We start from the raw sequence: 14,678 nt of genomic DNA, 5'->3' as shown, positions 1-14,678 counted from the left end.
CGTTAAGCTCTGCAGAATAAAATGTCATCAAAGTCACCAGAATTAGTCATGTATTGTGAGAAAAATTAAAAATCCAACTAATTCTGTAGCATTTAGCAATTTAAAATGTGACACTCAAGTACAAAGGCTGTGCTCAGAGGGGAATATAATACAGTGAGCTGGTGTACTAATGCAAGCTGTGCCCTGTCAAGAAGGGTGATTTCAGAACAGAACAACATATTGTCACAGAAGCAAGTCACTACAGTATCAGAAAGTTTGTATATGTGCACATATGTGTATGTTTTCCTCTGCTCCCCTGAGCTGAAGTCTTTGCCAAATTTTTCTTTAAATGCTTTTAGGAAGGACTGGATGAAAAGTACACATATTCTATGTGCTTTGCACTCCCTAAACTCTTAACTGCACGTGGTGTGGCTAGGAATCATGAAATACATAGCCCAAATTGCTTTATTAGGATTGAGATCCCAGTGCTGAAATTCTTTGCAGACCTCCCTTAGTTTTCTGAATACTCTTTGCTGCTACGGGAAGCTGCCATCTACCTTTTCAGGATGAACATTAATGAACTACACCTCTGGAGGTAATGGCCCCTTATTTTTGTACATGTCTAGGATTCTACCATGAGATTCATAGTGTAAGTTGTCAATAAAAGATTTGGCATTTGGATTTGGCAGGAGGATAAAAAACCTAGATGCTCTTTCACAGGATACAGATGTCTTTAAAGCCTGAAGATTTTTTTTCTAGTGGTACTTGTTTTTCTAACTGTCATTAACTGAATAGTTTGCTCATGCTTCTTCAGTTTCTCTTTCAAAAATTCCCTCAGAATTTACTGGCCTGACTTTGATTTGTAGATGACTTGTGACCCGTCTCTAGTTGTAGGTCTAACGTTAGAAGTCCCATTAGCAATTAACAACCCCATAAAGGAATGGATTGCTGTAGCACGTAGGTCAGCAGCATTAGTTTTCTTTATTTAGCCAAGATATCTTCTTTACTTCCAACATTTACAAATGTCAGACCAAATCACTGTAGCAGCACTGGGAAGCAAATATCTAACTAGCGGCATTTTTGCAGACTTCAGTCAAGCTTTCTTTAGTACTTCCTTTGAAAGTCACTGCTGCCGACTACCTTGAATTCAGAAAAAAACTTCTTTCTTAATGAAGAAATCTACTGAGAGTTTTATCTTGGGCTTCTACCATTTATTCTTTGAAATATATGCTGAATCTGCTACACTCAAATTTGAGATACTAGTTGTATCAATATGGACCCATGGTTTCAAGCCTTTAGATATGCAAATTGTGTTTCTGTAACGAACAAAACCTTAGAGACCATGCTGTTGTGGTTCCACAGAGCCTTTATTGCGCCTCATCATTATGCTAAATTAATACAAATTTCCTGTGTGTCCAGAATTCAAAGTCAATCAAGTGGCTTAATCTCTGAGGGTATGGGATAAAAATGCTATTATTACAGTTTGGGAGAAGGTGAGGGATTACGTTTAAAAGCACCCAGGCTATATGCTAGGACAGCAACTCTGAAACTACATCTTCACCGAGTGTGAACTTACAGATTGCCTCCTGCCCTACTTTTGATTGCACAAACTCCCCACATTTGTATGATGCATTTTTGGCAGCTTCAGTAGTTGGCTCTGTAGAGAAGCAGTATTAGAAAGGTATTTGTGATTTGTTACTGTTCTCTAACGCACTGAATGTTTTGACTTTTTATTTTTAAAAGTTAATCGCAGTGTTTACTTTTTATGTTTGTTTTATCTTTTTCCCCATATGCTTTGCTTTTCTTAGCTAGAATCCATGAGATGAACCAGTGCCAAGTGTCCAGTGAGTTTTCTGAGCATCTTAGCACATGACATGCAGTTCTTGAAATCCACAATCTGCAGTTTAAAAACTTGCGCGTTAGCAGGTCCAAATGTACTTTGGAGTATATCTCTGAAATGAATGATACTGTCATGATATTTAGGATTTGTACTTTAAAGTTGCCAGAGCTATTTAATCAATCAGATTGGCTAAATCATCATCCAAATTCTTCTTTGAAGGAATAGCTGTCATCTTATTGTGCAGAAGTAATAATGCGTGGCTCCATTGTTAATGCTATGTTTGTGCACATTTTTTTGATATCTTTTGTTTCTGAGCAATTTTGAGATTTTCTCATACCTCCAACATGAGATGTGGTTTTACTTTGGAAGGCAGGGAAGGACAAAATAGTCACTTGGGTAGTCACTTCTTTCCAATCCTATTTTCTTTAACTTCACTAAATAAATAAACTGCACAAACAGGCTGAGTCCCAACCATGACTTAATGCTGATGGGACAAGCTTGCATCGTGGTAAGCCTCTGGGTGCACCATGCCTGTGTGCGTGTCCCAGTGCTTCTACTTCAGGACTAGTATCTCAGGCAAATACTTATAGAGAAGGGAAAATGGGTAATGTCTAGAAAACTGAAGAATGCCTGGCTTTCCCTTGTATTCCTCTTTGCGTGGGATTTCTACTTCTACCTTTCAGAAGCTCAGGCCAATCTGGTGCAGTGCTAACAAAAAGGCAAGTCTAATACAACCAACCTGCCATAAGCATTTAAAGTTGACCTTGAAATGATCTTTGCATTGAAAACTCTGATACGTGCCTTGTGAGGACTTCCCTCAGCCTCAGGTTTAGGTGTCTCTTGAGGATTTGGTCTGCTTGAATTTATTTTAAGTGGATTTATTTCCTTATAATTTGAATGTTAGCAGCCTCACAATAAAAAAAGAAAAAAAAAATCATAAGAGCATTTCCAGTCCAATGCAAGTCTGTTTAGCCTAATTTCCTCTCTCTGACAGTAACCAAGAGCAAAAGCCTAGGGTATAGTACAAAAGTAGGGCAGGCAGAGATGTTTGCCCAGAACACTCTCCAGCCTAACATGGTTTGTGGCTCAGGGATTTCCTGATCCGGAAGTGATCTCTTCATATTTAATTGCTCTCAGTAGGTTTGTCCCCTGCGAAATTCTTCATTCATTTGTATTGATTATGCAGCATTCCTCAAACAGCAAGAGAGACATCACTTACCTCACATGGTAATGTAAGATAGCTATTTCTTCATCACCTGGTGGCTGCTGGATTAAGCAGGTCTTCTAAAACCAGGAAATATGTTGTGATATGTAGTAATTCCAGCATACCTGAAATGTCTTGGTTTTCATGAGTAACTATCTCTTCTGAAAAGATCACAAGAATTAATCAAAAGCAGCTTCCACAACCACCTTGGGTCAGTTTTGAGGAGGGGAAGGAAAATAATAATCAGTTAAGTTTTCTGCATTGTCCAGAAGTAGTTTCTGCCATTCAGGATGGTTTGGCATGAGTTTTTTCCTGAAGTTAAAGTTGTAGCTGTGCAAACTTCTTGGGCTTTGACTGGTTGGTTGTCTAGCTGCCACATCTCTGGAACCCACTATTAGATGTTACTAAATGCAGGGCATATGAGGGGTTGTCTATATTCAGCATGTATAGAAAGACACATCTTCCAAGGCTGTACTTGTAGAAGCATGCTGTTTGCTGACAGCTTTGAATCTTACCTGTGTTAGTCACTGACAGTTTAGTTCTTTGGTATGCTTTGTTTAATCTCTGCCTTTTCCCTCTACAGTTAAATCACTCACAATAGAAACTGAAAGAACTGACAAATACTGAAGGATCAGAATTGCATTGGAAGGGAAAAAATAACAAAAGCCAAGATTCTAACTATTTATGGATCTTGTTTCCTAACAAAGTGTATCTAAAAGCCATTGTCTTAGGGTTCAGAGACAGCTAAATGATTGATTTCACATAAAATATTTGTTGTTCTAATTACAGTATCATCTGGGTTGTTGGCAACAAACAGATGCAAAAACAGCCTTTACATACCATCTTGAAAAACTTATGATTTGCTTAGTGTGCTTTATAATCTAAAGCATATGGCTTTGCATAGAACTGCTGTATCCAAAATGAAGCCATGAGTAATGAATCACTGGGTGGAAGAAAATGCATTGCTTCTGTTACGAGTTCTTTCAGTGTGTGTATTCAAATGGTTCTGTTTAGGGTTATAAACAAAAGGCTATGCTCACAGTTTTAGCAGTGTGTTACAGATTCTGGGATGCACATGACATCAAAGAGGCTACACTAATTTCCCTAGCAGTCTATGGCTCTTGGCACTATGAGTACACTCCATCTGAATAAACACAATTCTAGTTCACCACAGTTGTGTGGGGGATCTAAGGTGATCATGAAGCTTGGGTTTGTTTTATTTTAAATCTTTGTATTATAGGACCCTTCCAGATTCTGTGTTTTCAGTGAATCTGGTAACTACATTTGAAGCTATAGACTTAGACTACAAAGCACTTGACACTGAAAATAATTAAATCTGACTTACTACTCTTACCTACTGAATCCAAGCAAGAGCTTTGAGTACACTGGAGTTGCAAGATTTGCTAAGGATTAATCACTCTTTCTAAGCATTAATATATATATATTTAAAGCCCTTTCCCTTAGCAACACTTACATGAAGCTCCAGTAAGGTATCTTGTGAGAGACAGCAAGGGTAGAGGCCTTGTAACTTCTCAAACAGCATCTGATTTATTGTTCTTTCCATGCTTGCCACTAGCAGCATGAAGAGCACCAGCCCCTATAAATATTCCTGGACAATCTTCTGTAGAGGAAGGGACTAAGGGAATTTGGTGGCAAGAATGGTTCTCATCATACTAGATCTCATTATATCAACAGGATGGATGGCCTTATTGAACATTTGCAGAGCTCTGAAGCTACTGCTAGGTAAGCATGGAGTATCATGGAGAGAATTACAATTGTTAATAGTATTAAATATGTCAATATACCTCCAGGCTCCTGATGTTACTAGATTAATCAAGTCCTCTGATGCCAGAACTTAGGCTCTACTGCTTCATCTTTAATGGTTGTTTATGCCCTTCTCTTCCTTAGTTTCTCAGTTTCTTACTTTATTGTTTCATTTTTTGTCTTGTTCCTGTACATTTCTCTTCCCTGTAGTTTTCTCTTTCTCCTCTCATTAACCTCAGAAAGGAAAAGAAGATATTAGAGACATATCTCATTACTTAAGTCATCAAGTAGTCTTGCTCTTTATTCTCTCCTACCCTATGTTTTTGTCTCTTGGTGTGTTTTTGCCTGTACTGAGATTAAAATCTTTCAGACAGCGTTTTTATTTTCTGTCAGCCTCCAGCATTTTTGCAGGACTACCATAATATGGTTAAATTTATAGTATATAGCATAGACCTGATAACTTCATTATCCAAAATGAAGTTACAGGTTATTCTACAGTACTTGTTCTGTGAAGCCTATTAGACCTGTTACCCTGTCCTTGTTTCTGATGCATTTATAGTTGGTGGCATTTAACAGACAGTATACAAATACCCTGTGATGGGGGCCTGGTACCTCTTAATGAGTACTCATACTAAAGTCACACTGACTGCAGTTCTGTACAGGGACGTGCAAGATAGTTCTGCGTTAACTGGTTTGAGTATGGCAGGCAGGCAGGTGCAGCAGGAGCTCAGTGGGGCTAACTGCCGAAGTATTCATCCTGTTTCTCAGGCAAGTTTTTGATTTTACTCCCATTTCGCACTTACGGTGTGATGCAAATTGTAGAGAATCGTGGGAATAAGAAAGGGAGGAAAATACGTTTGTATGAACACTCATGGCTGAACAGCATTATGTGCCCTTTGTAAATGTCTATTCTTTTTAAACTAAAGCTGAAATAACTAAAATCATAAAGCCTAGTTCATTTATAGCATTTTTTACTGTATAAGTGACATTCAGTCGCTCCTATTTAACACTGATATGAGTGTGACCAGAATCACTAGCCTCTTGAGTGCTCTGCTTGAACAGACTTGTATGGCACAGAAGAAAATGTAGCTGTTCCTTGAAATCAACATGCTGCACATAATTATCTACTTAGCATCCAGTCCAGGACAAGGATGTATATTATCATTCTCTGTGAGGTCATTTCTGCGTTTGCCTAAGACTTCAAGAGAAAAAGTGAAGTTAACTTGCTGCCTTGAAAAATGATTCAAAACTGGAAAAGCTTGAAAAACATCAAAATACATATAAATTATCAAAGGAGAACAAAGACAAGTTTTTCCACAAAAGTCTTCTCCCCAGGCTATAACAATGCTTTACATAGGCATGATCAATATATCCAGGCTTGAGAACCAAAGACTTTTGGAATAAATTAGACTGGCAGGAAAAGAAACAAACAAAGAACAAATTAACATGATTTTAAACATTGCTTAAATTTTCATGAATGTAGACCTTGAGATGTTATGATGAGATCCCATGAGTCTGTGCTAATATTTGCTTATAATTAAGGGTTGCACTTTCATGTTTCATCTGATACTATAGATTGGAAATCAGCCACATGCTTACTATTTTTCTTGGTCATACCGATTTATCTACTGGATTTGTTTACTCTGTTAATAATATATATGATCCCCTAAATGGCCCCATTACTTTCGCTTTAGCAGGCTGCCCCTTCTCGTACCCTATAAACCTCCCTGTCTGAGTAATCAGAGGACTACCCTTCCTATGGTATTAGTTTTATGTTCACCTATAACAGAAAAAGAGACAAGACCAACCCCTTCCAAACCTGCTTTGGGTAACTGGCTTCAGAAGGAAAAAGAGTACTGGGCTCCACCCTTCAAAACGTGTTGTAGTGGATGGAGTCCCTTCAGCAAGGGAACTGGCAGCACAGCCTGCTTTGTGGCACTGACCCATCGGCAAAGATCCCTTCTGTGCATTCCTCGCTGAAAGTCAGATGTCATCCAGAGTTTAGAGCCCTCTGTGCTGCACCAACCTTAAAACAATCTGACTCACATCACTGGATTTTACAAGTTCCAAATGCAGTTGTAGCTGCCTCATCACTGTTTTCTCAGCAGAATTCTCCATATAGGAAAAATCAGCAATGCTTGGCGAGGTTATCAGCATCAAAGAGTTATTGAAGCAAGGGTTTACAGTTTATGAAGACCCTAGCTTCATTTCAGAGGGCAAAATCTGATGATTCTCAGTTCCTCCAAAGAGTGTGCCCAGAGCCTGGTCCTCGGGTTTTCAATATCAAGATAAGCAGGACAAACAGAACATCTAAGATGAGATCTTCACTGAGTATCTAGTGAAGTCATCTGCCTCATGGGAAGTCAGTAGAAAAATGCATTTTTGCAGGTACTGTTTTGAAAGTTTTGGTCAGGGCGCAAATCCTAGATGCAAAAGTCCTTGTGTCAGTGCTAAAGAGTACTTTGAAGTCTTTTTATTTTGAAGTCTTTTGTAAATCTTAGTGTTTGGCAGTTCGTACATTTCTGAGGGAATCCTTTGCAGCTTATGGAAAGGATGGATTTTTAAATGGAAAAATCATCTAAATAAGCTATGGCATAAGAAATGTGATAGTCGTCTCCAAGGCAAGAGATGTCATAAAAAGTGTCGGTATGATGGATGTGATGGCTAATTGAAGAAAAATATTTCTATTTCAGCCACAAGAAAGCAAAGAAGAATCACATTGGAAATTCAGTTGTGAAAGTATATCCCAGAAATCAAAAGATCAATACAAAATCTTCTGCAGATTCAGACTCATGATAAAAATCACATTACAGACTTAATTCGTATTAAGCTAGAAGTGATTTATGTCGTATCTTGAATAGTTTTTAGCTTTAGCTTGAGTCAAAACATACCTTTTCTGAAAGCTGCCAATGTCAACCTGAGCTTCCATCATACTGCTTTTTTTTTTTTTTTCTCCTGACTCATTCTTTTACTATGTGCTGTATTTCTGGTCTGAAATTTTCTTCTGCTTCTGACCATTTGACAGTTCAGACTTCTGGTTCCGAAGGTGAAAAACCCTCCACCTTCTATACAGGGGTTTAGATTTGCTTCGAATCATCTCTCAACTTTCTTATGAAAAAAATTAAATAGAATAGTCTCCTTAAATTTCTCACCTTATAGCAGGTTTTCCAGACTTCAAATTGTTCTCAAAACATTCTGCAGTTTACAGCACCCACTTCAAAACAATTCTGCACTCAACAATATAACCGTTTTCCTGTATCTGTTAAGTAGTCCTCTGCTTTGCACCCAGTCTACTTCATATTCAGCTGAATACCCATGGTGATTCCTGAGTCTCTCCTGGAAAGACTGCTTGCCGACTATGTAACTCAAATGCTTGACTTTGCATTTAGTGGAAGACACATTTTTTTTAATCTGTCTGAGCGCTGCAATGTCCTGGTCTGTTGGCTTAGGCTCTTACGTATCAGAGAAATAGAAAGGATAACCAATAGTGGTAGTAGAGGACTAAACAGAAACACCACCAGTTTGTTTACTTATAAATACCGTATATTCCAGCAGAGTATAAATTTGCCAGTTTCCAATTCCCTTCACTGTAAGCAACATCAATTTTGGGGTAGCTTTAAGGAAACATCCACATGAGCCTGCTCACCCATGTGTAGCAGTCTCTCTGCGTTCAAGCAAGGAAAGGAAGAGGATGCCCAGAACCTCAGCTACCCTACACTTGCTAGATACCTGACATGGTGCACTTGGCAGGAGGCATTTTGCCTACTCTGTGTTATTTCTGCACTGCAGGATGGAATTTACCAATAAAGAATTGTAAGCTAAGGAGTTCCTGTGCTTAGAGTTATGAATGAAAGGTTTTCTTCCAGACAAAAGGCGGGCAGATCTCTTACTTAAAAAACGGTGCTAAAGGACAACCTGAAGGAAATGCATGTGCTCGCTCTCTCATCTCTAAATTTGTAGCACACTCAGGAGCCTGGACGTGCCAGAGGCGCTCGGCATGATTTGGGTGCAGTGTAGACAATACCCTCCTAGTGATCTGGTGCTGCTGCTATTGCTGTTAAAATGACGAGTAACTTTTTCTTATTGGTGGCTTTAAGTTTGTCATCAAAGCCAAATATTTTAGAACAGCATTTAAAATGCCTATTCAACTGCTGAGTGTTGAGCACATGTTAATACCGTTTTCTCCAGATATGGTAGTTTATGATAAATGTTACCAGATTTTGTACTGTTCATGTAGTATGCTACTAAACACTAAGACAAATGGGCCCATTGAAAGGGGATTTCCTTTGGAGGACACAAGCTGGAGACCACCCATAGAATACACAGGAATAATTAAGTGTCAAGATAAAAAGCTACAGCAAAATATTAGCATCTCAGAATCCTTAATGAATAAAAGACATTTTTAAAACAAAGGCTATAGATATAGGTGTTTTGAAAAAAATAACATGAAGGCCACAATAGCATTTGGGGGGAAGAAGAAAAGAATACCCCATCAGATTATCATACTGTTTGAAATTTTCTAAATACTTGTGTGCTGTGTTTTTACTCCTGGCAAGCTGCAGAGAGGTGTGTGAAATTATGCAAAACTGTGAGGACATGAGTCTTTTTTCATACCACCCTCTTGCTAGAATAAAAAAAAGTTATTTATGGAGAGGTATTAGAGAACTACGTTGCTGTAAAGAGGAATTCATGTGGCCTTGCAGCTGAAGACATTGCTTGCAAAACCTGTCCTGAGACAGAAAGCTCAGAGATCAATTTGAGTGACTTTCAGAGCAAACAGAGAGTAGACTGTAGTTATATGGTAGGTCTTCCGCAAAACTTCCAGAGACTTCAGAGAAAACAAAATTGCATCTATGTCCTATCTAAATATTAGCTAAAAAACTTTCCAAAGACACAGATACTACTTGGGCACCCAATTTCCCCAGCAGTGTTCTCTGGAACAGCTTCAGCCTTGTCTGGTTATGTACAGTACAGGTAAGTAGCAAAGATTCAGGCTTCGCCATCACAACCTCTTAAGCAAAAATACAAAGGTTTACTGAACTCGGAAGTATGAAGTCTTGAAGCTTTGGGTATTGAATTAGCAAGCAGCGTGAGTATGTTATTTGGAAGTTATTTGGTATTACTGGAGAAAAAGGTAACCTTTCTCTATATTTTCTAAATTATTTTAGACCCAGCCCTGCAGTCAGTTCCCTGGTGGCCATTTAAGCCACCATCCTCCCAGGTGGCGTGAGGGAACATGACGGTTGGCATGAAACAAGTGCTCCCCTCCCACACAGATACTGCAGCCCCACAGTGAGAGGAAACTAATGCTGTTCAAATTTTACTGTTGAGAGGGAGAGAGACAGCAGAAGAGGGAAAATCTCCCAGATGACAGCCAGTCATTTAGCTGAAAAGGCTGAAGTTCAACCACTGTCCTCTACCTCACTCAGTAATTGCAGAAAAGTACAACATTTGCAAACTGCAAACCTGGGTGTATAATAAACCTCTTCTGTAGTATTACCTGCTCCTTAAGGCCAGATCTTACAAATGGGTTGGTGAGAATAGAGCCCTGCGTCAGCACAAGCCATATTGACTTCAGTTTTGAAGTGTTTAAAGGATGTGATCTTTGTGCTGGTCTTTTGTATCAGAGCAAGTTTCCCATGCAGTATGGAATGCAAACATGGTAAGATGTATATTTTTTTCTGCAGTGTCAATAAAAGCTTTTTATTCGTACTTTCACTGAACTAAATTTTAACGGGGATGTCAGAAAAGTCAAATGCCTTGGTAGATTTATTTGAAAGGTAAATGACCTTTCCTTACCACCCACAGTGTCTTCTAGTAACCCAGTGATTCTGATATATCCTGAAAATAGTTGTCCTGAGGATGTGCCACAGAAGATGCCTGGTACAGAGTACAGCACACTATAATGTCTTTTTTCCTTAATACCAAAAGAAAAGAAAAAAAAGGAAAAAAAAAGGAATAAAAAGGCTGCTAGTTCTTTTCATAATCCACCCCTTCTGAAATATTTCCTTCATCTTTAAACTCTGTTTTCCAGATGACTTTAAGCAACTGTTACTTTACAGCATGTTACAAATTATATTAAGAAAGCATAATTACAAACTGGTCCAGTTACTCAGATGAAACAGAGTGCCATGTCAAGAAGGTAGTCTTTTTATATAATAAAAACGATGATAATAGACTAAGTCTCATCAGTCGAAAGGCTTTATTACTGTCTACTGTAGAAAAATGGTTTTGCTGCTGCTGGATGATATATTCCTAGCTAGTCACAATATACCTCATTTCCTGCTTAGATAACAGAAGATACTAAGATAAAGTGTGAAAGGAATAAAGAGCTGTGTAATATAGATATATGGAAAAATAAAAAATGTTATAGAAGTAAAAATGAAGTTATGCTTAAAAACTTGTGTTTGAACTAAGTTTCAAAAGAGAAAACAAAGATCCCCAAGTTTCTGTGTGCTTACTTTGGATAGGACAGACTTGCTAATAAATCTAGGACCAAATAGGACAGAAGAAAAGACTGTTTACAGACTAAAATACACTGAGATGTTCACAGCACCTGGCACAGCTTAAAACTAAATTGTGTTATCTTACTGTAGGTTCAGAAAACTGTCTTGAACAGAAGCTGAGAACACCTCGTCGACGATGTCAGCAGCCCAAAATGCTGAATAGCCCTGAGGACAACATGTACTATAACCAGTTAAATGTGAGTTCAAAGTGGCAATAAAGCTGTTTTACTGGCTTTGTTTCCAGTTAATAATTCTGTTATTAATACCTGTTTCAGCCCCTCCAGCCCCACCCCCACGTTCTTCTGCTCTCGTCTTGAACATGTGCTTATGCTCTTTATCTGTTGCTTTCATGTCAGGATGTCTGCCTTCACGGTGAATAATTGATGTGGTTTATCAAAGACGAGCAAGATGCATGCTTCATCAGGCTCACTTGAGCCCTTTGATCAAAAAAATTATGCTGTGACTTCTGATATTATCAGCATCTGCTTGCATTCAACACAAAATCACTTTGAATTAAAAATTAACGACTTGCTGCTTTGCTTTGACTGTGTGTTCTTGGCCCTCTCCACAGGGAACTCTAGAATATCAAGGGAGCAAGAGGAAGCCAAGAAAACTTGGGTAAATATCTATCTTCTTAGTTCTAAGCAACTGTAAACAGAAGAAGCCCTTTGTGATATTACAGAATATGCAAAACTTTCTAGAGAGCTTTCTAAAAATAAACAATTAACATATTTCTGTGCATTGACATTGGACATTTTCTGCAGAAACAAATGTAAAACTTGCATGTACTGTTGTCTGTAGACACTAGAACTGATTCTTATAAAATATGCTCCACAGCTGTCTCTGAGTACTACTAGTACAAAAAAAAAAAAAAAAAAAAAGGCTTTCCTCATGTTTTTAAGTGTATTTAGCACTAGTGAAAGGTGCCAAATGAAAGATGTTGAATTTTAAGTTCTCTGACCTAGAACACGGAAGGAAGCCCTGCCAGCTTTGCAGCAGCACACTGGCAATGGGCTTCAGCCCTCCTGGGGGAACACATTTTAAGAACTGACAGAGAGGCCACTCAGCCAAAAGGGGAGTTGCTCCTTCTCTGTTGAACTGAGTCAGTTCTCATTGCCACATGAGCAGTTATCACTTGGTGATAGGCAGAAATCACTGAAAACAATTTACAAAAGCCAGGCTGGCTAGTATACAATTGCCAAAATATTTCATTGACTGATCACGTGGACCAGAGAAAACTGATGGATGCTCAGTCTTGCAAATGCATCTACTCCAAAATCTACAAGAACTTTATTATTTCCTCTGGGTTTAGTTCATCTTCTGAATGTAACTGTACAAATAGGAGGTTTTTGAGTGAAGATTAAAGCCCAAAATCTTGCATGACTGCACAAGATTTTGTTTATTTTATCTCCCTCCCCTAGTTTAAAATGTCTGTGTTCCTGTTCAGGGAATGAAAACACTAACATAGGACTGCAGTACTCATCAATACATCACAGGAATATGAAAGCCCCTTGATGTCAATAGGGCTTTCCCCCAAAACTGGCTATGTGGTCTTTGGCTCATATTCACAGCAAATCATCAACTGAAATATGTTATCAAAATCATAACCTACTTGTGGAACATATACAGACAAGAAAGCCATATTGTGCAAATGAAATGTCCATTTGGTGCAAATAGATGGTCTATCATTCTGTACACCCAAACTGAAAGGCTATATTGCATTTCGCTGATCCTCAGACAATTCTAAATATAATCATAAAAAAGTAATAGCAAAGCAAAAGTATGTATCTTTCTCATCAAATCACATCTTTTTTTTTTTCCTTTCTTGTATTAGCACTCTTCATTTTCACATCCACAGAGAAGTTTCTGTTTCTGAAGGTATCAACATAATTGGTTTTTTAACTTAATAAATGATGATTGTTTTCTTTCCAGCCAAATCAAAGTACTGGATGGAGAGGATGAGTATTACAAATCATTGTCAGCTGTTGAATCTGTCCCTGAAGATGACAGCTTTCTCAGTTCCCCATCTCCTCCTTCTTCAAGAAGTGTGTCTTTTGCTCAAAGCTGAACCTCACTTACTGTATTGACTAATACCGGTAAGAGTATTTTCATGCTGGTAATCTCTTCCAATTAACTTTGTATGTGTATTTATATAATATGTTAAAAAAATACAGTTTCAGCTAGTAACTTTCACTGATTTAGAGCTTGTTTCACAGCTGTAAACTGTCCCATTTAGCTGTATTTCTGTAAGCAATTCCAGTAAAGGGGAGCAGCACTACCTGTATGTGTTGGTGTTGATAACAGACATATTTCTTTAGCAGCAAGGTTAGTTTATACAGTTCTGACCCCTTCTTCCCTGCTCCCCCCTGGCTGCTGTTCCCACCCTTTGCCATCCCTTCTGTTGTGCTGGCACAACTGCTGGTAGAGCTGTGTGAAAAATAAGATCAAGGAACTGAACTGAATTAAAAGAATTCTGTACTAAAAATCATAGTGAAAATGTTTTGTATTTCATTAGACTGGTATTAAACATTATCCTTTATAACTTTCTGTGCTGTGTATGGCTTTTAACGCTACAAAAGTGCACCAAGTAAAACCAGCTAAAATAGTAATTCTGTCTCAATATTCCTTGTAAATATTTTTCTTATAACGTGTTCATTTACCATAAGTTTAACTTAAAGCGATGTTTCAAATAGAAGAAAGAAAACAGTTTTAAAGCTAACATCGCACACACTGCTTCATATAGTCCTCGTGACTGAAACTATCGTTATGACTGGTTGATTCTTGTTATCCATGCAAGCATTTAATTTCTTTCTTAACCTGTATCTCTGGGCTCCAGTGATTGCTATACTTCCACAGCCCTCTTGTACGTAGCTGGGAAAAAATGTCACCTGCGTATTTTTCTACTTGCTTTCCATGTTCTTTCCAAATCTTTAATGAAACAATATATAACTTTCTATGGAACACTAAGATTCTTTGCTGGTAACTGTTTCTTAATCTTTACTTTCTGTTTCTGGGCCACAGTTTGATCTGTGACAATTCTTTGCTGCTTTTTCCATACAAGCTCTTGTCAAAAACTTTTTGAAATAAAATGTTCACATGTACCGCCTTACTACAAATTTGCTCAAAATGATTTTTTTGTTGTTGTTGTTTTGAGAAACCATGCTGATTAAATCTGACCATGTATTATATAGACCTTATTATGATCCTTGGTTTTCTCTTCCTCCAATGGGTTTATCCTGATCTGTGCTAACGAACCTTTTTCCTTGTGGAGATGCAGTTCACACGTGTTCCTTTAAGCTACAGAATTTCTTGCTATCGGGGTTCATTGCCACCATCTTTCTGACCACAGGACAAGGAAAGATGGCGTGGGAAATGAGACCTAAGT

General features: G+C 38.2%; 1 protein-coding gene across 6 annotated transcripts in view; it reads left to right on the top strand.

The window, feature by feature from the left end:
- Window positions 1-13,902, top strand: part of MYO3B (myosin IIIB) — a 207,619-nt gene extending 193,717 nt beyond the window's left edge. For 5 of the 6 annotated variants that reach the window (XM_027786370.2, XM_027786367.2, XM_027786369.2 and 2 more), the window contains 3 exons: window positions 11,384-11,490; window positions 11,865-11,911; window positions 13,226-13,902. In XM_027786370.2, the coding sequence (XP_027642171.2) occupies window positions 11,384-11,490; window positions 11,865-11,911; window positions 13,226-13,361 (290 nt within the window). In that variant the 3' untranslated portion in view covers window positions 13,362-13,902. Of the gene's footprint in view, window positions 1-11,383; window positions 11,491-11,864; window positions 11,912-13,225 lie in introns of those variants that run through there. The other variant, XR_003554319.2, reaches the window with a different exon arrangement.
- The last annotated feature ends 776 nt before the right edge of the window (window positions 13,903-14,678 follow it).

Source organism: Falco peregrinus, chromosome 8 (genome assembly GCF_023634155.1).
Source record: "Falco peregrinus isolate bFalPer1 chromosome 8, bFalPer1.pri, whole genome shotgun sequence".
In the NCBI taxonomy this organism is placed as follows: Eukaryota; Metazoa; Chordata; class Aves; order Falconiformes; family Falconidae; genus Falco; species Falco peregrinus.
Note: the sequence above shows the minus strand (reverse complement) of the source record. Positions and strands in the feature narration are given on the sequence as shown.